Source organism: Harpegnathos saltator, unplaced genomic scaffold (genome assembly GCF_003227715.2).
Source record: "Harpegnathos saltator strain DR-91 unplaced genomic scaffold, Hsal_v8.6 scaffold41, whole genome shotgun sequence".
NCBI classification, from domain to species: domain Eukaryota; kingdom Metazoa; phylum Arthropoda; class Insecta; order Hymenoptera; family Formicidae; genus Harpegnathos; species Harpegnathos saltator.
This window is the reverse complement of record NW_020230217.1, coordinates 591,989-614,166: the sequence shown is the minus strand read 5'-3', so window position 1 is coordinate 614,166 and position 22,178 is coordinate 591,989. Positions and strand designations below refer to the sequence as shown.

At 40.3% G+C, this 22,178-nt stretch overlaps 4 protein-coding genes across 8 annotated transcripts in view; 2 read left to right on the top strand and 2 right to left on the bottom strand.

The window, feature by feature from the left end:
• The window catches only part of LOC105190018 (methyltransferase-like protein 9), a 49,209-nt gene extending 39,532 nt beyond the window's left edge, over nucleotides 1-9,677 (top strand). Inside the window, exons 3-4 of the mRNA XM_011152487.3 lie at nucleotides 2,211-2,423; nucleotides 6,877-9,677. Coding sequence (XP_011150789.1) covers nucleotides 2,211-2,423; nucleotides 6,877-7,324 — 661 coding nt within the window. The 3' untranslated portion in view covers nucleotides 7,325-9,677. The remainder of the gene's footprint in view (nucleotides 1-2,210; nucleotides 2,424-6,876) is intronic.
• Nucleotides 9,678-11,932: 2,255 nt separating this feature from the next.
• LOC105190020 (uncharacterized) lies at nucleotides 11,933-15,528 on the bottom strand. 4 transcript variants are annotated; one of them, XM_011152489.3, is made up of 7 exons: nucleotides 15,250-15,528; nucleotides 14,418-14,660; nucleotides 13,948-14,332; nucleotides 13,264-13,654; nucleotides 13,049-13,171; nucleotides 12,695-12,827; nucleotides 11,933-12,136 (listed from the first exon to the last, which is right to left on the bottom strand). In XM_011152489.3, the coding sequence occupies exons 2-7, from the start codon at nucleotides 14,657-14,659 to the stop codon at nucleotides 12,088-12,090; spliced, it is 1,323 nt and encodes a 440-aa protein (XP_011150791.1). In that variant the 5' UTR covers nucleotide 14,660; nucleotides 15,250-15,528; the 3' UTR covers nucleotides 11,933-12,087. The 4 variants fall into 4 exon arrangements, with proteins under 4 accessions (XP_011150791.1, XP_011150795.3, XP_011150792.1 ...); XM_011152493.3 differs by having other exon boundaries at nucleotides 11,933-12,645; nucleotides 12,717-12,827; XM_011152490.3 differs by having other exon boundaries at nucleotides 15,256-15,528.
• Nucleotides 15,529-16,984: 1,456 nt separating this feature from the next.
• On the bottom strand, nucleotides 16,985-19,548 carry LOC105190017 (putative protein tag-52). Its single transcript, XM_011152486.3, has 9 exons — nucleotides 19,411-19,548; nucleotides 19,163-19,330; nucleotides 18,964-19,094; nucleotides 18,670-18,891; nucleotides 18,374-18,560; nucleotides 17,831-18,243; nucleotides 17,613-17,750; nucleotides 17,246-17,500; nucleotides 16,985-17,162 (listed from the first exon to the last, which is right to left on the bottom strand). The coding sequence occupies exons 2-9, from the start codon at nucleotides 19,257-19,259 to the stop codon at nucleotides 17,013-17,015; spliced, it is 1,593 nt and encodes a 530-aa protein (XP_011150788.1). The 5' UTR covers nucleotides 19,260-19,330; nucleotides 19,411-19,548; the 3' UTR covers nucleotides 16,985-17,012.
• A 276-nt stretch (nucleotides 19,549-19,824) lies between these two features.
• Nucleotides 19,825-22,178, top strand: part of LOC105190030 (membralin) — a 140,407-nt gene continuing 138,053 nt past the window's right edge. Inside the window, exons 1-5 of one of the 2 annotated variants that reach the window (XM_025301314.1) lie at nucleotides 19,825-19,933; nucleotides 20,513-20,968; nucleotides 21,183-21,418; nucleotides 21,521-21,746; nucleotides 21,938-22,073. In XM_025301314.1, coding sequence (XP_025157099.1) covers nucleotides 20,705-20,968; nucleotides 21,183-21,418; nucleotides 21,521-21,746; nucleotides 21,938-22,073 — 862 coding nt within the window. In that variant the 5' untranslated portion in view covers nucleotides 19,825-19,933; nucleotides 20,513-20,704. Of the gene's footprint in view, nucleotides 19,934-19,979; nucleotides 20,071-20,512; nucleotides 20,969-21,182; nucleotides 21,419-21,520; nucleotides 21,747-21,937; nucleotides 22,074-22,178 lie in introns of those variants that run through there. The other variant, XM_025301315.1, reaches the window with a different exon arrangement.

Here is a 22,178-nt window from a genome sequence, read left to right as displayed (position 1 = left end):
AGCGATTCCAAGCCGTCGCGTCGTGTCGAGCCGGATAATTTCGGACTCGCTGCAGTCCGCGACGTTCCTCGACGGGTTATACGGGAGAAAGAATGTAAGCGGGGACACGCGGATGCGCGGCGATTATGCGCCTCGTAACGGACCTAATTAAGCTGGGCCGGGCTCGTAAAGTTTCATGGCGAAATGAAGATGCATTATCGACCGGTAATATGCAGTAAAAGCGGTTAATGATAACGTCAGTAGCGCGGCCATCATCCGAGCGCGCGGGCCTATATCGCATTACGTTGTTACGCGATTTGCCTTGCGCCTTAGCCCTCTCGTAAGTTTCAGCTTAAAGTATCACGGCCAGGCACAGTGCACGAGGGTCTGCATAATCCTGCCTCCCGCCTTCGTTAATCCTTGTTATCCCGTCACGTCCGTCCCCATCCCGCCGATCCTTACCGGTCGGTCTTTACCGATCTTTATCTCGCTGCGAATTTTTCGAGTCTCAGCGAGCACTCGACGATGCCATCGGCTGATGATCCGGAAGGAATTAGATGCGACGGCAGGATATTAGACGCTGTGAGAGATACTTCCGTCAGGAGACCGACGTCCTGTGTGTGTGTGTCGAGGAAAAATGTTCTTAATATCCTCTTGTGACTAAACATGGAAAAGAAAGCTGGAAGGCTCAATGAAGAGCTCTCTCTTGTACCGCGGCCGAAAAGTTGAACGCTCAGCTATATCGAAACTCGAAAGTTGAGATGATGAGGAACAATTGACTCATCGGGAATCTCCGACGGCACCTCTGTTCGGTGACTTTTAATGAGAATGCTGTTATCGTTACGCATTTTTTCCGTCACATGTTGTACGCAGTGGTAACGTAGCGATAACTCGACACCGTCTTCAAGAATCACAGAATATATCAGGTTGGTGCAAAAATAATTACGGTTTTTATCATTTCAAGTTTGACGCCGATATTTCTAGTTACTACGTATTATCTTTTCCAGAATTCTATCTTGTAGGAATAAACAAACTTGTTTCCCGTTGGGAGAAATGTGCGCAGGCCAATGGTCTTTATTTTGATTAATAAATATAAATTTTTGAGTGATATATGCGCGTTTCTGTACCCGATATGTAAAAATCGCAATTATTTTTGTATCAACCTAATATATAATATAGGAATCTTACTGTTCCCGTAATCGAATTTCTTATTTAGTCCCAGATGACGAAAAGTTTCGTTGCAATTGTTTCTTCCGTGTGATCGAAGAATTACGGCCGACCGGAGAACCGTTTTTGCAGCAACCACTATATAGGGTGCTAAATTTCAAATGTAACAGGTAAAAAATTTCGAAAACTATGAAAGATATTAAAAAAAGCTGAAACACGTGTTCCATGATTTCAAAGGGGAAAGAGAATGGCATTATCAGATTTTTATTTGGAGGGCATTTTCAAGGTCAGTTGAAGGTCAATTTAATTTTTTAAAATAGAAAGCCCAATATTTTATCATATCTTCTTTTTCTACCAATTAATTTTAACAACTTTTGTCTGAAACATTTTTTGCCTAATATTTTTTTAAATATTTCAGGAAAACTTGGTAATTTTTTCAACATTTAACTTACGATATCTCGCTAACTATTCGTCGAAAGGAAAAATAGTATCAGACTTTTTTACTTTATTTACTATCAAAAATATATTACTATAATAGTGCCCTAACTTTTGTTAACTTATCGACCTTTGGAAATTTTAAAATTATTAAATTAAATGTTGAAAAAGTTACCAAGTTTTCCTTAAATATTTCAAAAAATATTAGACAAATAAAAAAATGTTTCAGACAAAAGTTGTTAAAATTAATTAGTAGAAAAAGAAGATATAATAAAAAATTGGGCTTTCTATTTTAAAAATTAAGTTGAGCTTCAACTGACCTTGAAAATGTCCTCCAAATACAAAACTGATAATGCCATTCTCTTTCCCCTTCGAAATCATGGAACACACGTTTCAGCTTCTTTTAATATCTTTCATAGTTTTCGAGATTTTTTACCTGTTACGTTTGAAACTTAGCACCCTGTATAATACAATACACTTTCGTAGTTACTGCCCTTTTGTTAAGGAGAACAAAAAGATATAGTTGACGTGGGAAATAATTATGATTTTTTATGAGATTAACTGTTTGTTTCTTCCATGTGTATGTAACACGGGATGTCGCGTCTGAAGTTATTCCCGCATTTTTACAGGCTGCTGGGCCGCGGCTCCATGCACGTGTTCTCCAGCGAGCAATTCCAAAAGCTAATGGACGCGAGCGGCTTCACGGGCCCTTGGCATTCCTTGGTGGACCTCGGGGCAGGCGACGGTGCAACCACCGCCCACGTGGCGCATCTCTTCGAGAAGGTATACGCCACGGATATCTCACCCCCCATGAGATGGGTTCTAGCGAGGAGGAAGTTTACGTACGTAAATTTTGTCTCTAACCCTTGCCGAGAAGAGGTTTCCACCTTAAGATAATAATAATAATGACAGCAATGAAACTGACAGCGGTTCGTCTCGATACACTGAGAAAAAAGGCATTAATTTCGTTAAAATTATAACTTCGAGAGTGTCGATATAATTCATCCAAAAAAGAGTAATTTCAGGACAAGCGGAATCATCGAAATTTTAGAGAGAATTTTCTTATATATATGGCCTCCTTATATAGAGGATTTCTCTAAGATTAAGAGGAAAATATTATAAACACATTATTTTTAAAGCGAGGGGGATTATATGTTATATGTATAATGCAAATTTTATTGATTTTTATTAATTGATTAATATAAATTTCCTCTTATATACAGATTATTTAATCTTTTTTTAAGAGGATTATTATTTATTCTTACTGGTTATATTAGTTAATTTGAAAATTTATTATAATGTATAGCGAAAAGTAATATATATATATATATATACTCGTATATATATAAATGTACTTCTGGCTCCAGTTCTAATAAGTAGACACGAATGAAATAAGATTATCATAACAAATAAATTTTCAGTCATTTGTTATAGACTTCATAGTTACAAAGATTCATCATAACCAATTGTGTGAAACGTAGTTAAGAAAGAGGATATATTATTTAACTTCTTGCGATAGATTGATAGAAATTGTATTTGACCAAATATGAGTAAATTATCTTCGTTATACAGTATCGTTATTCGTTGTACAGCAACAAATATCTTTCTTAAAGAGCGTTCCAAATATTTTGACCCATGAACATATAATTATTTTTTTGTTCATGTCTGGAAATAGAGCACGACTGAATAAAAGAAGCCGATATTCAAATCAACATATTCCTCTTCATGTAAGAGGAAAATTAATTGATATAAAAGGAAATTCTATTGAAATAAGAGGAAAACAGAATAATATCTAATAAACTTTAGACGAATGGTTCATTTTAATTGCTTTATGGAATTTTTTTTCTATGAAAGGCTTCGCTTAGAATATGAGATCATGGGAAAAATCACTTTACAAATGGAATACTTGTTTTTAGGTGAATAAAAAAGTAGTAATGGCGATATGCATATAAAATGATTACTATCAACACTGCATAGCGACACTGATTACAAAAATGATTCCGACTGTGAAATTTTCCGAGTATATATTTCTAATTACGCGACTGAGTCACGAATACGAAAAAACTTGTTCTCAGTCCAGAGACGGCGATCTTAGATGGAGAAAATCGCTTTTACGCAGAACTCGATTTTGAAGGAAGGTCGCCACGTGAAATCTTGCGAGTGATTTCCTTATCTCTTTGTCCGCGCGCATAAATCTTGACAGGTACGGTAGATACGAGGACGCGATCCGGCGCGTTTTGACAATCACACACACGACGAGAATAGTTCACGGGGCAGCGACTATTATTGCAATCATCGTGCGTGGACGCGCATGCAAAGGCTATTCGATCTGAACGTCCCGAGAAACCCCGCCGACTGGGCGGGGGGATTTTTCAGTTACAAAGCGCTCTCGCGGGCGTGGAGTCACATATGCGAGAACGCGAAACAGATTACATTCTTCGAATCGAATACGAGCGGCCAAAGGTGGGCGGTGGAATCTTCTCCGCTCCTTGAATGCTCCTATATTTGCATTTTCTCGTAACGGCGCGACACGCACACCGCCGCGTGTCCCGTACGGCGCGGATTCGCGCGCGCGCGCGCGCGCGTTCGAGCGACGCGCGTATTTTATCCTCGTCAGTTTTAAAGCGCCGTTTCCCCTTCGTTCGGTTCTGCCCGATTCCCTCGTTCGCTTGTAATTCGAAAACTATTCGCTCGCCTCGGCAGCGCCGAGTTCCTCGGTGTCGGAAACACCTCCTCGCCGAGAGTACCGAGTGTGATCGTGAATCGCGGCGGCCCGATAAATCTCTCGCGCCGGCTCGCGCGCGCGCGCGCGCGCGAGCCAAACGTGTGCGATCGCACACGTCGACAGCGAGCGGAAGAATGCGTCGAATTTATGCAAATGAGCGCGATGCCGACGCGAATCGGCGTTCCGATGAGAGAGATCAATACGGCCGTTCGCGGCTCACCCGATACGGATCCCTCGATAATGCACAAGCCGCGCGCAATTATGCCGCGCGCCCCGGACGAATCGAGGGGCCGCCCCATCTCAGCCCGCTCGCCGCGTATCGTTATTATAGTTATCTTAAAAACGTGGGGTTCATTATAAAGTGAGATAAGATAATTGATCGGAAGGGGGGCCGTTTCGCGCCGTAACCCGTAGCCGGTGACGTGTGCACGCACGCACGCACATACACGTCGTAAGCGGCGCTCGTCGACGCTCGTGTCGATACGTAATATCCTACACGGTGCGCCACTAACAAGTTTATTGCGCCGAATTGATTGGAGTAGAAGTTTACGGTGGTTTTACACCCGGAGCGGACACCAGCCCTCAGCACCACCGCGCGCGCGCGCGTACCTGTGTGTGTGTGTGTGTGTGGATTTGTGTGTATCTGTATGTGCGGGGAAAAATATCATTCTGCTATTGAGGAAGGTTTCTCGATTACTCGGTTTCCTTTCGAGCAATGCCTGTTTCCAGCAAGGGACATTTTCTTGATAATGATCTTGAAATATTTGTTCATCGCGAATTTTGGAAAGCTCATTATCGTGTACTCGAAGTAAGGATTTATTCTTTTTAGAAGATTATTGTAAAACTTGTGCTTTATATGAAAAAAAAACAAATAAGCCAAATTTTTGTCTTAATTTGATACTCTCTTTTTAATTTACGATGTTTTTGTTTATTAAAGTATTCAACTTGCAAGTAGGATTTTACATTGACAAAAATGACATCAATACCGGTGTTACGGTAGCGAGTCAATATCGATATTCGATAAATATCGATTTCAGAACATCGGCATTTTGTCGATATTGATGTTTTTGTTAAAAATTAAGTTCTTATGTTATACACATATTTATACACGTATGGTAAAAGTATGTAATTTTAGAATCAATTTTATTAAAAAATGTCCCTTGAATTACGTTTCATATTAAATTTATTATGCAAATATAAATTTTTTATAGGTCCCATAAATTTATATTTATATGGATTGTAAAAAAAATATTTGAAATAAAATTTTTGGTTTCGGTAATCCTGTTGTTAAGTTAAGATCAATCGCGTCTTAATAATATAAATAGTCTTGTTGATGTTGCAAAAGTTACTACTGCTTATACAGGGTGTCCGAGATCTTTTGGAAACGAAAAATTGTGAAGATTAATCCGATCAAAGAGAAGGAAAGTTCTTTATCATTTTGCAAATAAGTACGCAAATTTTCAAGTTATCAATTACATCAAAAAGCCTCTAGATGTGGTTATTTTCAATCATTAATAACTTAATATTTACTAATTTAAGATATTTAATCACTAATAACTTAATAACTATAACTTAACTTATAACTATAACTTAATAATTATTGCAATTTTTGCAAAATGATACATGATTTTTTTCTCAGTTTGATCTGATTAATCTTCACAATTTTTCGTTTCCAAAAGATTCCGGACACTTTGTATACAAGTTTTGTGCCATCATTTTATACAAAGTCAAATATGATTCTTTGAATATTACTTGATTACAAAAAATTATGACAAAATTGGCTTTAGCGGATTATATGTAAGGAGAAAAATATCGAAGACGAAAAGGAAACATCGATAAAATATCGATGAAGAAACATTGATGTTTTTCGCGAAATTCTAAGCCTAGCATTTAAAATGTGTTTCGAGTAAATTTTATATCTATGACTCGCGATAGATTTATGAAATTTACGAAATATTTGAAATGAGTAACATTTACCTGCATGCAGTATGTATATTGCGTTGTCGAAGAGAGAGGGAGGGGGAGGGGGGAGGGAGGGAGGGAGGGAGGGAGGGAGGGAGGGAGGGAGAGAGAGAGAGAGAGAGAGAGAGAGAGAGAGAGAGAGAGAGAGAGAGAGAGAGAGAGAGAGAGAGAGAGAGAGAGAGAGAGAGAGAGAAGCAGTGAGAGACTGTCTCGGCGCGAGTCACCGATCGAATTTTAAATGAGCGCGAGTGACCGACCGACCTCCGGCGCGCGATCCGCAGGGTGCGACGCACTCGTAACGGACGTTTCACAGAACCCGAACGACCTCCGTCGAGAGAGCGGCACCCTCCGGCTGCTCTCCGTGTAAAATTAACCGACGTACAAGGCTCCGCTTTCGATTTGCATCGCTGAGGCCGCGCGATCCGCTGAAATCTCGGACTCGGGCGCGACTGTGCGAATAGTAGCTTTCGCGCATCCCCTCGTAATAGCGGAAACGAAAAGAGACGCGAGACGAAAGAAAAGTATCACCTTTGTCGGGGTCTACCTTTCGATCCGGAGGAGATCCCACCCGAGATGCGCTCTGCTCACGCTTTCGTGCGATTGTTCAGGGTGCTGGACGTAGAGAGGTGGCACCAGGAAGCCGGTCCCTTCAACGTCATCCTCTGCTTGAACCTTCTCGACCGCTGCGACCGGCCGAACACCTTGCTGAGTCTGCTGAGGACCTCGTTGGCGCCCGGTGGTAGACTGGTGGTCGCCTTGGTGTTGCCGTTCAGCCCGTACGTCGAAGTCGGCGAGAGGGGCAACCACAAGCCCTCGGAGTACCTACCGGTGCGGGGGAGCGGTCTCGAGGCGCAGATAGTCGGACTGATCGACCGGGTCTTCACTCCCGTGGGTCTGCGGTGCCTCGCCTGGAGCAAACTGCCGTACCTCTGCGAGGGTGATCTGGGCCAGGCGTATTACTTCCTGGACGACGTAATATTCGTGCTGGAGGCGCAGCCGGTCACCTACGAATTCGTCACGGTGGACGACGGAGTTTCGTTGAGGAGAGACTTTTAAGGGCATAAAGGGAGCGAGGAATTGATACGAGAAAACGCTTAAGACTGCCGTTTCTCCTCGCCGCGGTGACCTTGAGTTATGACGTCAAAAGCGAAATGTACTTTGGAGATTCTTACGGGTTTCGTTAAAATAAAAAAAAGCGTTCGCGGAATGACACTCGATATCGGTCGAGCGGATCTGTAAAACAGTCCGAGCGCTTTCCTTTCGCCCCAACAATCGATTAAAATTAACGTGACAGAATTATGAGGGAACATAGATTGCATGTCACTTCAATCGTTTCACGTAAAAAAGAAGAAGAAAGAATAGAGGGAAAGAAACGCAAACGCTACTGCCGTTTGTTTCTCGTTGTCGTTGTATGACCGACGACAATCGATTGTTGGAGCGAAAGAAAGTCTTCGGGCAATGGTAAATAAGAAGGTACCCATCAAATGCCACTTGCGATCGATCAAGAAGATCTATAAGATATATACAAAAATGATCTATTAGAAATATGTAAAAATTATCTATGAGATATTACGGATCTCTTCTTGACCCGTTGGCAAGTCACATTTTGTGGACGTCGAAAGCGTACGTCGAAAGAACTTTTAACGAATTTTCTGCAAGAATTAGAAACTACTTTCTAACACCTTTCTGACGTCATCATTCACAAGTCCCGCGGCGAAGGCGAGGGTCTCAACCCTTAGACTGCGGGCCGCTTGGACGCAAGATCGCTGTTTGTGATGCAAAACTAACGCAGTCGTCGCGAGACGCCTCACTTCCGCGCATTGCAATGTTTGTTTTCCATTGTTGAACTGGCTGCACCATCTTGGTTCTCTGCTGCCTCTTTCTTCCGGCAAGTCCCACTTGCATATCTGTCTCTTCTTGACCTCCGTAAGTGCGCGCTGGTTCAGCAATAGAAGAGAAAAGCTTAATATTAATGAAGCGCGAGGACGCCTTTAGGCACCGTTGGTGTCGCACTCTGAGGGTTAAGAGGGAGAGAGCGAGAAAAGTGACACGGGTCTCTCACACTTGTAAAAACTTTAATAATTGCTGTCATGAGTTAGAATTATGCGAGAATACAGAAGAGCAATACTGACAAGCGACGACGAGCTTAAAATGTGCAGACACAGCGGTTAGCGTTTGGTGTACGAATATCATTAAGCGATCCGTGTTAAAAAAGAAACCGGATCGACGACGGTGCGCATTTTACATCGTTTATCATTCTTACTGTCGAATTCGGTGCGGAAACGTGTACACGGTCTATGGTATAGATATGGCGCGAGAGTAACGAGATCCGGAAACGAAATCCGTAGTTATTTCCCTTCCATGCCTTTCGTTCGCGCGTCCGACTGCGTTCGAGAACATCCACCTACGGCCAGATCTCTTTCCGCCGATTGTTTCAATTAATTAATAATTCGTTAATTAATACCGATGCAGGAGGCGGATGTAGCACAAACTGTGATGTGTTCGAAGGAAAAGTGTCAGAGTGAGGCACAATGTAACAATGTTACGTTAGTCGCAGCAACTGCTAATCCTGCCGAAGTAGAGTCGGGCTTTAGAGCTGAGGAGAACGAGTCCTTTTGGGCTTTCCGAGCGCTTAATCCAGTATCTATCCTGCGGTCTATCCGTGATCGCGGGTCACGTACAACGTAAAGCTACGGCTGTGATGAAATGCGTCGTGCGTCGAAATGCGTAGTAGTAGAACGAAGATTAAAGAGCAGCCGAGTATCCGTGGTGCTGCGACTTTCGCCCTTGAGGAAACCAGCGCACAGACTCTCTGCCTGCCGTCGGGTTGCTCCGGCCAATCGCACAAGAAACGTTCTCGTCGCTGAGCGGGGAATTAGCTCAACCTTGTGATCTCGAACGCAGCCATTCAAGTTTTTCACGCGACTCGGCGAGATTCTTTACTTTGTACGTCGGACCAATCCTCCCCTCTCGCAATCAGTCAGATTCTGTTTCCGCGCTCCCCTTTTTCCCCATTTGGCATAATTGCGGTGACTTAGTCATGGATATGCTTAGTTGTGCCGCCGGTCACACGCGACCGGCGACGAGAGACAAACGGCGGTACGTTTCTTCTCTCCTTTCTTTCTTTTCTTCTTTTTTTACATAATAACTACTATAAGAAATAAGTCCATCTAGTTATTGGAAATACACTTTGGTGTGCAACAAGTTATCGTCGAATTACGAACCATATTGCAGCAGCGCAGCAGCAGCCTCTTTGTCAATGTATATGTATATGTCAACGGAAAGAAAAACGCAGTCTTGTAGAAGCCGGATCTGCGTGCGTTTATGGGGAGGGGAAAAAAAAAAAAAAAACGAGAGACCACTATCCACTCGTAAGGGACGAAAATAAAGAACCACTGTCGACAATGAATTATTCTGGACTTGCGAATTGCCATTGCGACCCCGATCATACTTCCCGTTTCTCCAGTTACAACGAATACAACATAAAGAAAGAGGTAGACCGAGAGAAAGAGAAAGAGGTGGGAATAAGAGATTCGTAATCGACGCGCGCGAGGAAAAGAGAGATAACGATAATAATTGCATAATTTCTCAGACCACGGATCCGACTCCTAGTTTGGTGATCGATCGGCACATACGTTCTCGCTGCATACGTAATAAATAAATATATAGTATAACAGATACATATGTATAGAAAGACATATTCTTCATCAACATACGCTCTCGCATTCATATAAAATTTCGCTATTTGATAGCCAAAACTCTGCATTCTCACCGATCAGAGACACACGCATCACGAAACACAGCCCCACACGCACTCTCGAGTGCCGCGCGCTTATTTTGCACGTTGCTTGCTTGCTTGCTTGCTTGCTTGCTTGCTTGCTTGCTTGCTTGCTTGCTTGCTTGCTTGCTTGCTTGCTTGCTTGCTTGCTTGCTTGCTTGCTTGCTTGCTTGCTTGCTTGCTTGCTTGCTTGCTTGCTTGCTTGCGCGGTACACGCGTTTATGTTGCTTACATTCAAAGACGAATGCCGGTAACTTTACATTATTGAGAAAGAAGGAAACATTTTACCATCGCTTACAATGCATATTATAACAATCGTGTGGGAAACAGTTTCTACCCCTGCGACGATATGCCGTTTGCTTATTTACTTATTTATTTATTTATGCTTTTGTTTTATGCCACCCGATTATCTCGAGCGCGATCGATGTATATGTACTGTAAATCACAAAAACGCATAGATCCCCCAAATCTCCCTACCCCGCTCTGATCCCGCATTTTTCTCCCTCGCGAGGGTAAAAACGTTTCTACGTAATAATAATACTTAGTGCACGGTGAAAAGTCTTTGAGCGTCAGTGCGAATCACACCGCTTTAAGAATCCCGCTAATGATGCAACGATTTCGTTCTCTCCTTCTTCTTCTCTTCTTTTTTTTCCCCTTCGCTATATGTATATATATATTAAGAAATAATTTCCTCCTTAAAAAATACCTATGAATTGACCAATGACTTCTTTTTTCCCCCTTTTTTCTCTTTTTTACGTGCACACCGCACATACACTGCCCATGGAGCTTAACGGAGTATTGCAAACCCTTCAACATTCGTACGCGTGCTCACGCGACTAGCGAACAGTACTAGAGGTAACAACGCGATATACACGCTCATCTTATCCTTAAAAATAAATAATAACGCATGTCATATACCTTTTTTCCTTTTGGAGAAAATATATATACACAAATTGAACACAGCAATCTCCTTCGTCAGTCGAATAACTCCGCCCCTACATTTTTAATTTAAAGCTACTTTAAAAGGAGATATATTATATATGTAACAAACAGTTAAAAACATACAAAAACGAAATAACGCGAGATATCTTCGATGGTCTTCAGGAGGGGAAACATCGTTCCTTTGCCCGCCCTCCGCCGCGCGACCAGTCCCAAATAATGTCCGCGAACTTGTTAAATATCGTTTAGTAGCAAAAGAGCCCCCTTCGTGCGTTTTCTCCCGTTTCTTTCGCACCAGGCCCCCCGCCCCGTAATTTAGTCTTCGCTCCCATCTCAACTCGACTAGGCTTTATACGCTCATTCAACAATTTTATACATAGTATGTATATAAAAAAGCTCTACGATATATCATTAATCAGGTAATCATGGGAACACAAGCGGCAAATCGTTAAATCGACACAGTAAAATATAAATGCTGTTCTCATACGTCCCTCTTCTCCTCTCTCATACCGCTGCGCATATATATATCATTTATACGCAGCCTCGATCGGCCTTCGGCACTTGGTAACGTTGAATTTTCCCGATTAGTTCGCATTACTTTCGCCTTGTAACGAAGCACTATGATAGATAAGCCCCATAGGCAGATACGCGATACGCAAAATCAAGTTACAACGATAAAATAACGCTAGTAAGAATCCCCTCGGACAGACCTGTCCAAGTTCGTGCTGCGGGGGGTAGTTCCGGAGCCGCTCGCGCCGCGTTGTTATCGACGGTGAGGGCGGAACGTTTCGCTCACGAGACATTTTACCAAAAGGTAAAGCTTGGACGGGCCTGTCGTAAAAATGACGCGGTGTGTGAGTTTAGAGTCCTATATATAAATCTTCTTTTTTTTTTCTCGCTACCCACGTTTATCACAGTCCACGCATGACCCATTTTGTCTCTTAGTATTTGAAGTCCTAAACGCCAACAACTTTTGAGCAATCCATCGGGTTGTTTAGATACGAAACACCCAACTAATCGATAAACATCTTGTGACTAGAACATCATAGAGCGCGAAAGACGAGACGACCACGGTCTGTCGCGAATGAAGCGAGGACGACGCTTAGTCTAACTTGCGCTGCTCGCACAGTTCTTCAATCGGACCGGCTTTTCTGTCGAAAAGAGAAGGCGAAAAGTGTACATGTTGCTTGCCGTTGAATTGTCTCGTTATCTGATTAGCTCGATGCCAAAGTTTTGTCATCTTTTTTATTAAATTCTCGTAGAGAGTTATTTTGGATTTTAAAAGAAAAATAGAAAGTCCTTGTTGCATGTCTAAAGATGTGTCGAGTCAGTGTTGTCTACTCGCAAAAATTACTGATCCTTCGAAGCTGGATGATTCCGCTATCTACTTTAATTGACAAACCTTTCGCACCAACATCTTACTAACCCCTTTAAGGACAGGAGTCGCGCAAGTGAGCAATCTAAATTTGCACTTAGACGAGAATAGCTTAGAGTTAACAATAAGACATTTTTACGAGTTCTGTGAATCGCACATGTACAACTAATTCGTCAAATGTCACTTGTAACCATCTTACACTGAAAAACTGTCGACGTGCCTTTCTTGCGCTGTTTCGTCTGATCTTTCTTCATGCAGATTGGCTTGCTTAAGCCGACTTCCGTCCTTGAAAGGTTAAACGATAGAGTATGACGATAAAAATAAAGATACTCACAACGTTGACATATAAGGAGTACCGGTATGATCTAATCGGTGTTTATCGTCGTTTTTCCAGCTCGAGACTGGAATATGCGGGGGCGGCAAGAAGCTTCTCAACGATTGCACAAGCTGTATCGTGTCGACCAATGCTGCAATCGAGTAACGAGCAATATGAGAACCCTTGCCGACTACTCCGTCGAAGTACAAGTATTGTATTTCGAAAAAAAAAGAAAAAGTATCAAACTTCGACGAGAAAGGGGAAGTATTAAGTTCCGAGTACTTTGACGAAACACACAGAAAAATATGAAACTTGAGCTACTTCTCGACGAAAAAGAAAAAGATCGCTGCAAAGTTTGACTATTTTTATTACTTTTTTGCAGAGCCTCGGACTGCTTGCCGTATGGCTTGCACATTGCTGGCCGCACACAAGCTTTCATTCTCGCCATGTTCTTCATCACCTCTGCGAAAGCGCGCACAATCTTCTCCTGACCACCTGAGACAGCAAGAGAGAATGCATGCGTATATTAATCGCGTATATTAATGTTCGAAACCGACGGAGAAACGCCTGCGAAGAGCTATGATCACCTTCCGAATTTGTTGACGACGACCGAGATCCTTTCTCATTTTCCAAAGGCCATGCACCGTTATGCAGTGCCAACAGATCCTTATTAGCGTTCCCCAGTCCTTGCAAGTTCCCTAACCCGAGCCCGCTAAGATTGTCCAGGTTGTCCAGATTGGTGCGTAAAAAGTCTGTCAGCTTGTGGTCGGAAATCGGTATATTAGACAATAGAGACTCGTAATGCTGTTTGCCAGACGGCACTTTCTTCTCTTGCGATACAGGCCGATGCGGAATATTTAATGACGGACGGCTTGGAGGACGTTGAAGATTCATTTGATTGCCAGCACCCCTCATCTCCGGTAAATCCGCCGCGGATCCTCCTCCCATGTGCGTGTTCGGATTGGAACTGCTCAGCGTCTGCGGTGAAGAAGAGGATTTGCGCAAATGAAATCTACACGTCCAGATGGAACACGTTCATTTATAATAAATGCATCTTCACGAGAATCATATGTGCACAAGCAATTCGTAAGATGTAAGACCATTTTACGCTGAAAAACAATCTATACGCGAGCGAAAATGGATGCATTTTCGTCAATACCCTGTTTGCATTAATACTTCACACAATATTTCACTAGGAAATGTTGCATATATGAACAAAATGTGCGAACATGTGCGTGTGTTTTTTATCGTAGAGTACAATACACACTTACTGCTTGAAAGTCCGTACTGTGCGGGAAACCAGTACGTAGAAGAGACGCGGTCGCTTCGTTCTCCTGGATGTAAGTGGGCGCCATGTGGCCCATCTTCTGAGTGAGTTCCAGCTGATTCTTGTAGTAACGGCAAGCCGGGTTGGGGCAATTCTGCACGACTTCTATTATAAACTCCTTCTCCATACCGAAGCACTCCCTACCGATGGTGTAAGATTCCATTACCGCTCTGACTGTACCCTCCAAGCCCAGATGTAAGCCGTGTGGGCCGTTCATGTGTTTCAACATCACAGCATTGGCAAAGTGTTCATAGGGGAGTATTATTTTTCCATTCTCACGGAGAACTAGTCTCCCTTGTGAGTCCAATGCAACCCTGGATGCCATCATTCTGTCAAACAAACAGTCCAGCAGTTTGTATCAATGTAAACAACATAAGTAAAACCGAACCAACACTGCAGAGAATATCTTCTTACTGTAAATAAGCTGCGCTCGGCATCATGGATGCGTCCTTGAACTCGGTGAAACACTGCAGCAACTCGATACCAGGATTCCATCCTTTGTTTTGCAAGTACGCTTGTAACAACATGTATATCTTCTCCGTGACGTAGCCAGCACTGCTCGGTGTAGCAGGATAGCCTGATCCTCCACCTGGAGGACCCATTTCTGTTTGCATACCCTTGGCTACAATGTTCTTCATAGTTTCCGCCAGATCCATTCTGTGTGTAGAGAAGTAATTTAATAAGAACATCACGCAGACCATATGGGAGAACATGTACAAGTAACTTGATTCAATAAAAAGAACAAATATCTACTAAATCAGGTCCGACTCACACGCGGGCATGTGGAAACGTACACAGGAGAGCATCTCATAATAATAACATTATTCTACACACACACACCTCAATAATCTCAATCAACCGTCATCTCGCGATAAGTCGGTTCAGATTCGCTGAGATATCATCCCGGCGAGCGCCTCGTCGCAGAGTCATTCGTCCCGGTCGACAGCGACTCCACGACGAGAGCGAGAGCGAGAGAGAGAGAGAGAGGAGGCGAGTGGCCGCCTGGGTCGCTCATCGTCGTCGGCGCGAGCGTTTGAGCGACAGCGGCAAGCATCACGACGACGACGACGATGACATCGGGCACGCTCACGAACTCTCTCTCCCGCGCGACGCACACAGCCATCGTTCTCACGAGCCGGTGGGGTCGAGAAAAAAGTGGCCGGCCACGGGCGAGCCGAGCCACCGCCCCCCTTTCGAAACGCGCGGGGGGGAAGAACACGCGGAACATATTCTCGGATGTACGTACACTCACCCCGTGCCGCGGCCGTCGCTGACACTCCGTTCCAGTGCACTCACGGCGAAGCCGGCTAGCCCCAGGAGCCTGTCCGTCACCTTTAATCGCCGCTACTCGGCATCGCCTCTAATTAATTAAGCTCCCGGATCACATTTGCACAAATAACATAAATCGCGATAATTATTTTCGCGAGGGTCGCTTGCACGGTCCGCCGCCAGGGGCGCACCGCGTTCTACGTGCTGCTTTTCGGCCGTGTGCATACGCTGCAGTGTGTAGCGAATGTGTGTGCGTGCATGCGTGTGTGCATGTGTGTGCGGCTCGGTGCGTGGGTGTCGCGTGGGTGTGCAATGCGTGCGCGTGTCGGTGAGCGCGGCCGGGGAGTCGTGCGTACGTGGGTGTGCTTATACACGGGCGACCCGGCTGCGCTTACGCGACGCCACTTTGCGCATTTATCAATATTACTTTTTGCAATTGATATATTACGCCCCGTTGCCGCGCCACGCCACGCTGCACCGCAACACGACGCAACACGATGCGACGCGACGCACCGGCACGCCGCCGCGCGACGAATTAGACCGGTGCCGAGCGCCGCGCCGCAACTCCGAAAATTGCGCGCGGCCGTTGAACCCGCGCGAGCGACTAACCTCTGAAGGAGCGAGCTTTCGGAGTGGCATGGTGTGCTGTTGTGAGCGTTGATTCTCTTCTTGGTCCCGGATTAAGATATTGATTGTTGTTCATCCTGTTGTCTTTCTCTTCTCTATTCGTGTTTTTTCTTTTACTTTTGCTCATGATGATCGATTTGACTAATTGGGTAAATAATTAATCAGCCTTTTAATTCGATAGTGTATAATTTGTCTCTCTCTCTCTCTCTCTCTCTCTCTTTCTCTCTCTCTCTCTCTCTCTCTCTCTCTCTCTCTCTCTCTCTCAATATTCTCGGATCAGTAGGATTCTCGTTTTATAATTTTACTTTTTAATGATGAATAAAAGAAGGAACGTTCTTTCGTGAAGAGGGATAAAAGCAACACTGATATCGCGGCAATTAACGTCGCAATTTCTGTGTAACGCGAATAAAATGATTAGCGATATATTTTATTATGCATTCTAAGCAGTTATTGTTATTTTCAGTGGAGGGAAAAATTCAAAGGTTGCGTTATTTTACATAATACAACGAATATTATTGATCGCAATTTGAAAGTTCACAAAAAACATCTCGTTTAATTTCGGTTAAATTTTATAGAGGATGGTTTGTGTCTTGGCTAAAAAGCAAGCCGGAATTTATCAGCCTTCAGAAAATGTACCCGAGATTTGAACCGAAACTTATCGGCTTTTATATTTTAATAAATCGTTAATACGAATTTATTTTTGGAAATTTGGAAAAAGAATGCGCACATGAAATGTTTCCTTAATTGGTAACTTTTTTAATTGATATTTCTCACCCACTGAATAGAGATATAAATGTTTTGATGAATGAGTAATTGCTTGACATTGCTACGTGTCAAAAGGCAGGCTATTAGCTGCAATCTAAATTTAAGTTTAACATTAAAATTATTGATTATAGTTAATTATGTTTACTATTAATTTATTAAGTTACAAGTATTGATATATATATATATATATCAATACATACATATACATACACAAACATACTATATATACACACTCACACATATATATACACACACACACACACACACATATAAAATTATATAATTTTATATAATTATAATATATATAAATTATTTCTTCCTTATTTATTTATCATGCTGTGTGATGTTTTATTTCAATGTGAAAAAGTCTTTTATAGATGTTCTGATATGCGTAAAAAATCCAGAAATCATTCCAAGTGGTGATGATGTTTGGTGTTCTCCAACACTCGATGTGATTGATTGCCTACTCGTTCTATGTTTGTTTATTGATTCTAAAGCCTAAATGAGAAACATTTAACGTTACAGAATGCAATGTGACTTGATTTGTATTAATTTTTTTTTCCAGGAAAAATTCCATTTACCTCATTAGAATCACTGCTATTGCTTGTTTTTTCCAAATGTCTATATGCAGATATACTTTGTTTGTATTTATTTTTATATAATTTTAATTTTGCACTTTTTGTCTGAGTTTCAACATCATCGGTATCAGAGTCTTCAATTCGTTTAAATTTCTTAGATTTACTACAAAAAGGTAGACACATATTTTCTTGTTGAATATCATCTTCATCTGTCTTATCTTTCTTAAAGTATATAATATTGGAAGAATCTAGAGGAACCTGTGAAAGATATAGCAATTAATTTCCTATTATTATATTTAAAAGCATAGTAATTTTTATGCGAAGCGATAAAAATACATAAACAATTTGTTTAAAACACAATAATTATCACCTGTTTATCTTCTATAGATCTTTTCCTCTTTCTAGATCTTTTTGGTATATCATCCGACGGAAATTCATTGATATTATTATGCCTAAGTGGCTTTCTCGAGCTGCTTTCCTTTCTCAAAGTTTGTCTACATTCAATATACTGAAAATAAAATAGTGCATCAGTATGTTTTATATACACTTGCTAAAAGAACCATGTTCTTTATAATAATATAGAGATACCTTTTTGATAGCATTTTGTATAGACTGGATCCATTCATTGCTGTCACCCTGTTCCGAATATAACAGGAATGTTTCATGTAAGCATGTTATACGGAACAACTTTTTGCTTAGAACACAAGTTAAGCTGCATTTGTTTAGGGGTAAAACACAAGACACGTTCAATGACGTTTCTGGTTCGCCTTTACAATATAGTAAAGTGTCATTTAAGAGGACAAAGTATCGCTTATAAGCGGTATTGCCTCGTCTCGAGACACGCATCAAGGATCCTTGTTTGATTAATATTCTGCCAGGTTTAACCAGATTAATCGACGTGGTAATGCACTGTTGGAGGTTTAATAACTTTTGTGTCTCTTCATTCTGTGCGACTAAGCTGTTGATGTGCTTTGCAGACTTCTCTATTTCGACCAAACATGCTGCAATACAAATTAAGTTGAGATTATATTACAAATGTATATGTTAATATAAATTATGTACAGTATGTTATTTGATATATAAAAAAATTTATATTATAGTTATTAATTAACTTTTATTAACACAAATTACCCTGCAGAGGCCTATATTCTTTATGATTGTAAGGAGTATGTCGCAATACTTCCTTAACGAGTAATTGATATCGTGGTACCCTTTGAACTAGTGTAATTAACAATGATGGCAATTTTCTATCTACTTCTGGTCTTATTTCTTGGTCACATATAAACTTTTTAAAGGCAGGATTGGTCTCCTGATTAATCTGGAAAGATATACCAATAGTTTTTTTATATGTTATAAGACTATTAATCTTGAAGAAATCCAGCATTGTAGTTAAAAATTAACATGTTTTTGTGATATTTAATAATTACCTGTAACAAATTTAGCACTTGTGTATAATCATAAGCATAAACTGAATATAATTTGAAAAAGGGTGCAAGCTTATGAAATATTTCAGCTATATCGTCAGGATTATGTTTTAATCCTGTTACCAATTCCCCGCTCACATTATATAAAGTTTTTATGTTCTCCAATAAAGTAACAAGTATAGGATGATTCAGTAAATTTTGTTCCAGAATAGGCTGTATAAAGAACTAAAACAAAAAATATTCACATTAATAATTAAATTGTAAGTATCTTGCAATTAAAAATATATTGAAGTTTACTTCTGCTAAAATTTCTAATTGTCGTAAGTAGGTGACTTCTGTAGTTAATATTTCTTGAATGGCTTGTGACCTCAAAGCCTTCTCCCTTATTTCTGCATATTTCTCATTATCCTCATTCAAGGCATGTAAGACTAGAAATAAACATCACAATATAATACTACATAATATTGTACTAACAAGTGATGTAAGATGTAAATACCTTTCATACGGCTTCGTGTGCTTAACATATTCCTTTCATTTATAATTTTTCTCAATTCTGAGCTCAGACTAGTTTGTGGCGATAATGGTGAATACATGATTGTATTATATATTAACACATGTAAATATATACACACTCACATTGATTTTAGAAATTATTTTTGTGTACCTGAATAAATGAATACATACAGTAGTTCTTAAGAGAGTTCTATTTTATCTTATATAAAATATAACAATAATAAGCGTTACCTTGATGTATTGTTTTAAGATCTTCACGTGTACAACTCACTATGGTGTCGTAGCGACAACAAAAATTTAAATGGACTTAGGCTTGGAGTGGTTACTACAGACACCTGTTAATGGAGAATTCACACCGTTTTTTCACGCACGTAGATTCGCGCCGTTCAGACATCCAATAGCAGGACCAGCTCTTTAGGAACTTTAATTCGCATCTCTCATTTCTTTTCACGAAAAGCAAGTTTTCCTATTGGATGTTAATCGTCGAACGTTCCGTGCGATGTGAATCTGCCATAAATTCCATCAAATCTCACCTTGCACACCGATTGGCATACCTGCGCTCGTATACGTAGTTGGATTAGTGAACTCGATTTATGTTATATCAAAATATATGACGAAGTGACAGTTTCATGACTATTTACGAAGGAAGTATATGCGACGTTCTCACGACAGCTTGAATAATAATATTAACGAGAGGCAAGACGGCACCGCCGTAATTATTGCGTTGGTACTTCTATCGTGATCCCGTCACGAGGTATGACGTGCCATATTATTCCTGAAAACACTACCAAAAACATATCTTATATCGTTACATGTGTTTGGAGCACGTATTTATTACACGTCGTAAAAAAAAGGATAATACAATTAACGTTTAATCTGGGTCATCGATGAGTATGTTGTCTTTTTTTCGATTGGAAAATTACGTAACCAGATAGTGTATATTGTCACTATTTTGCATACAAATATTTATGCGCGACACTTTGTGATAGTCAGACGTATTTAATGTAAATGAAGAAAAATTGTAAGCAGTGAAATTCCTAAAGTGATGACTGTAGTATTTTTTTTTATTCCGTTTTCCCGAAAAAATTTAAACGTAGTTGTGTAGCAAATAGGTTATGAACTGTGTACTATTTGAATCATATTAACTATTGTATTAGCAAAAATATTTTTATTCAAGAGTATTCTATGCTGGAAGTCGCAAGGATCATGTTATAAAGTTTAAGTCTAATTTATGAGAGAGTCTGTGTGTTTAGAATTTTTGCTATGATTCTTAAATTTTTCAACATCTATTTGAATTAATTTATGCTGACAAACAATTTATTGTTTGTTTCAGAATGCTTGCCTCAACAATTATAAGTAGCAAATGACATATATGTGAATATTTGTTATAACATATGGTACATGTGTACAACAAGTGTATAAATAATTATTAACCAGAGCCTTCTAAAATTATTATTTTCTTGTTAATATATATATTTTACCCGTGAAGTTTATTTTGTGGGAACAATTTATGTAGTACTTCAAAATGCCACAAGGAGATGGTATTGTGGTTGCAGTGCCTAATAATCCAAACGGTGCTGTGGCACATATTCATAGTTTGGCTGGTGTGATAGGACCAGTTTTAAATAACAATAACATGAATATAGCTAGAAATAACAATAATCAAAATCCGCTGATTAATGTGCGGGATAGATTATTTCATGCGTTATTTATCAAAGTGGCGCTAGTCTACGCACGAACATTTCCAAGGCCTGTCAGGAGATTTATAGAATTTATTGTCCTTTTGAAGGTATGTATGATTGTGTGCATATAGGTTAACATATTTTTCTTTGATATGCTTTAGACTGCATTTAATATCTAATAAGAAAACATTTTATGAGAATTTCTCAAAAACAAACTTTTCAATTGATTCTTGGCAATATTTTGAAGAAAATATGTTAACCTGAAAAATATACAAAACTAATAGATATTGATAAACCATTTTGTGTAATTTCTTTTTACAGGCAATAGTGGCATTTTTTGTATTGGCTTATATTCACATAGTATTTTCACGAGCACCAACTAATTGTTTAGAGCATATAAGAGATGAGTGGCCACGGGATGGCATATTGAGAGTTGAGATTCTTAGGAATGGTGGTGAGGACTACAGTATAGAGAAAAGTTATGCCAAAGAGGAAAAACTGAGACAAGAGAAAGTTGATGATTTAACGGGTACCTTGGGAATATTAACCAGAGATGGGTAAGTTGTATAATATAACATAAATATAAGTATCGATTTATACAAGTATATTAGTATGCATCTTTGAACTTATAGTTAATTTATATTTGTCTGCCACAACAGGTTTATAAACATTGAACCTTCAGCTGTAGATGAAGAACGGGAAACTGCGAATGTTCCTGATGAGGAAAATCGTGGAAATATAACATTACCTGAGCAAGATATGATTATAAGTAGTCCCACAATTCCTGGAGAGGTAGAAAATCCTAATTTAAGTACAACAAATACAACGATAAACCCACCATTATCCACTATGTTTTGGGATGGTTTAAATATAGCAGAGAAAACAGTACGTATATCTCCTGATCTGAATGTTGATTACTTAATAAAATAATCTAACATTTCGAAGTCATATATTTTTCATATTTTATCTATTTACGTTAAGGAACAATTAAGAAATAGTTAAGGAACAATTTGCATACTTTTGGTTTACAAACGTTTAGAGAATATTTAAATCAGTGATAAAACAATATATTTTAGTCACCTAATGAAGAGTTACCTTTTACAAAAACGGAGGGTAATTCCACGGAAGTACCTGATGTTAATCGCTCAAATGAAGACAGTGTTATACAACCACTGAAAGATCGTTTGGATGCTGATAAAACAGCTAGGATAGGTGAATATCTTGAATGGAATATATTGTGCATATTTTCGGATAGTTTGAACATAATAATATATATATTTCGTAATATTTTTTGTCTTAAATATTTCATGGAAAGAT

Bases quoted from the DNA above. Each gene is read 5' to 3' on its own strand.
- LOC105190020 (XM_011152489.3), bottom strand. From the start codon at position 14,659: ATGGATCTGGCGGAAACTATGAAGAACATTGTAGCCAAGGGTATGCAA. The intron at 14,333-14,417 runs GTAAGAAGATAT...TTTGTTTGACAG, and splicing joins CCGAGCGCAGCTTATTTACA to AATGATGGCATCCAGGGTTG. The intron at 13,655-13,947 runs GTAAGTGTGTAT...TCTTCACCGCAG, and splicing joins ACAGTACGGACTTTCAAGCA to ACGCTGAGCAGTTCCAATCC.
- LOC105190017 (XM_011152486.3), bottom strand. From the start codon at position 19,259: ATGTATTCACCATTATCGCCACAAACTAGTCTGAGCTCAGAATTGAGA. The intron at 18,561-18,669 runs GTAATTATTAAA...ATATCTTTCCAG, and splicing joins AAGTGCTAAATTTGTTACAG to ATTAATCAGGAGACCAATCC. The intron at 17,501-17,612 runs GTGATAATTATT...TATCTTTCACAG, and splicing joins GATCTATAGAAGATAAACAG to GTTCCTCTAGATTCTTCCAA.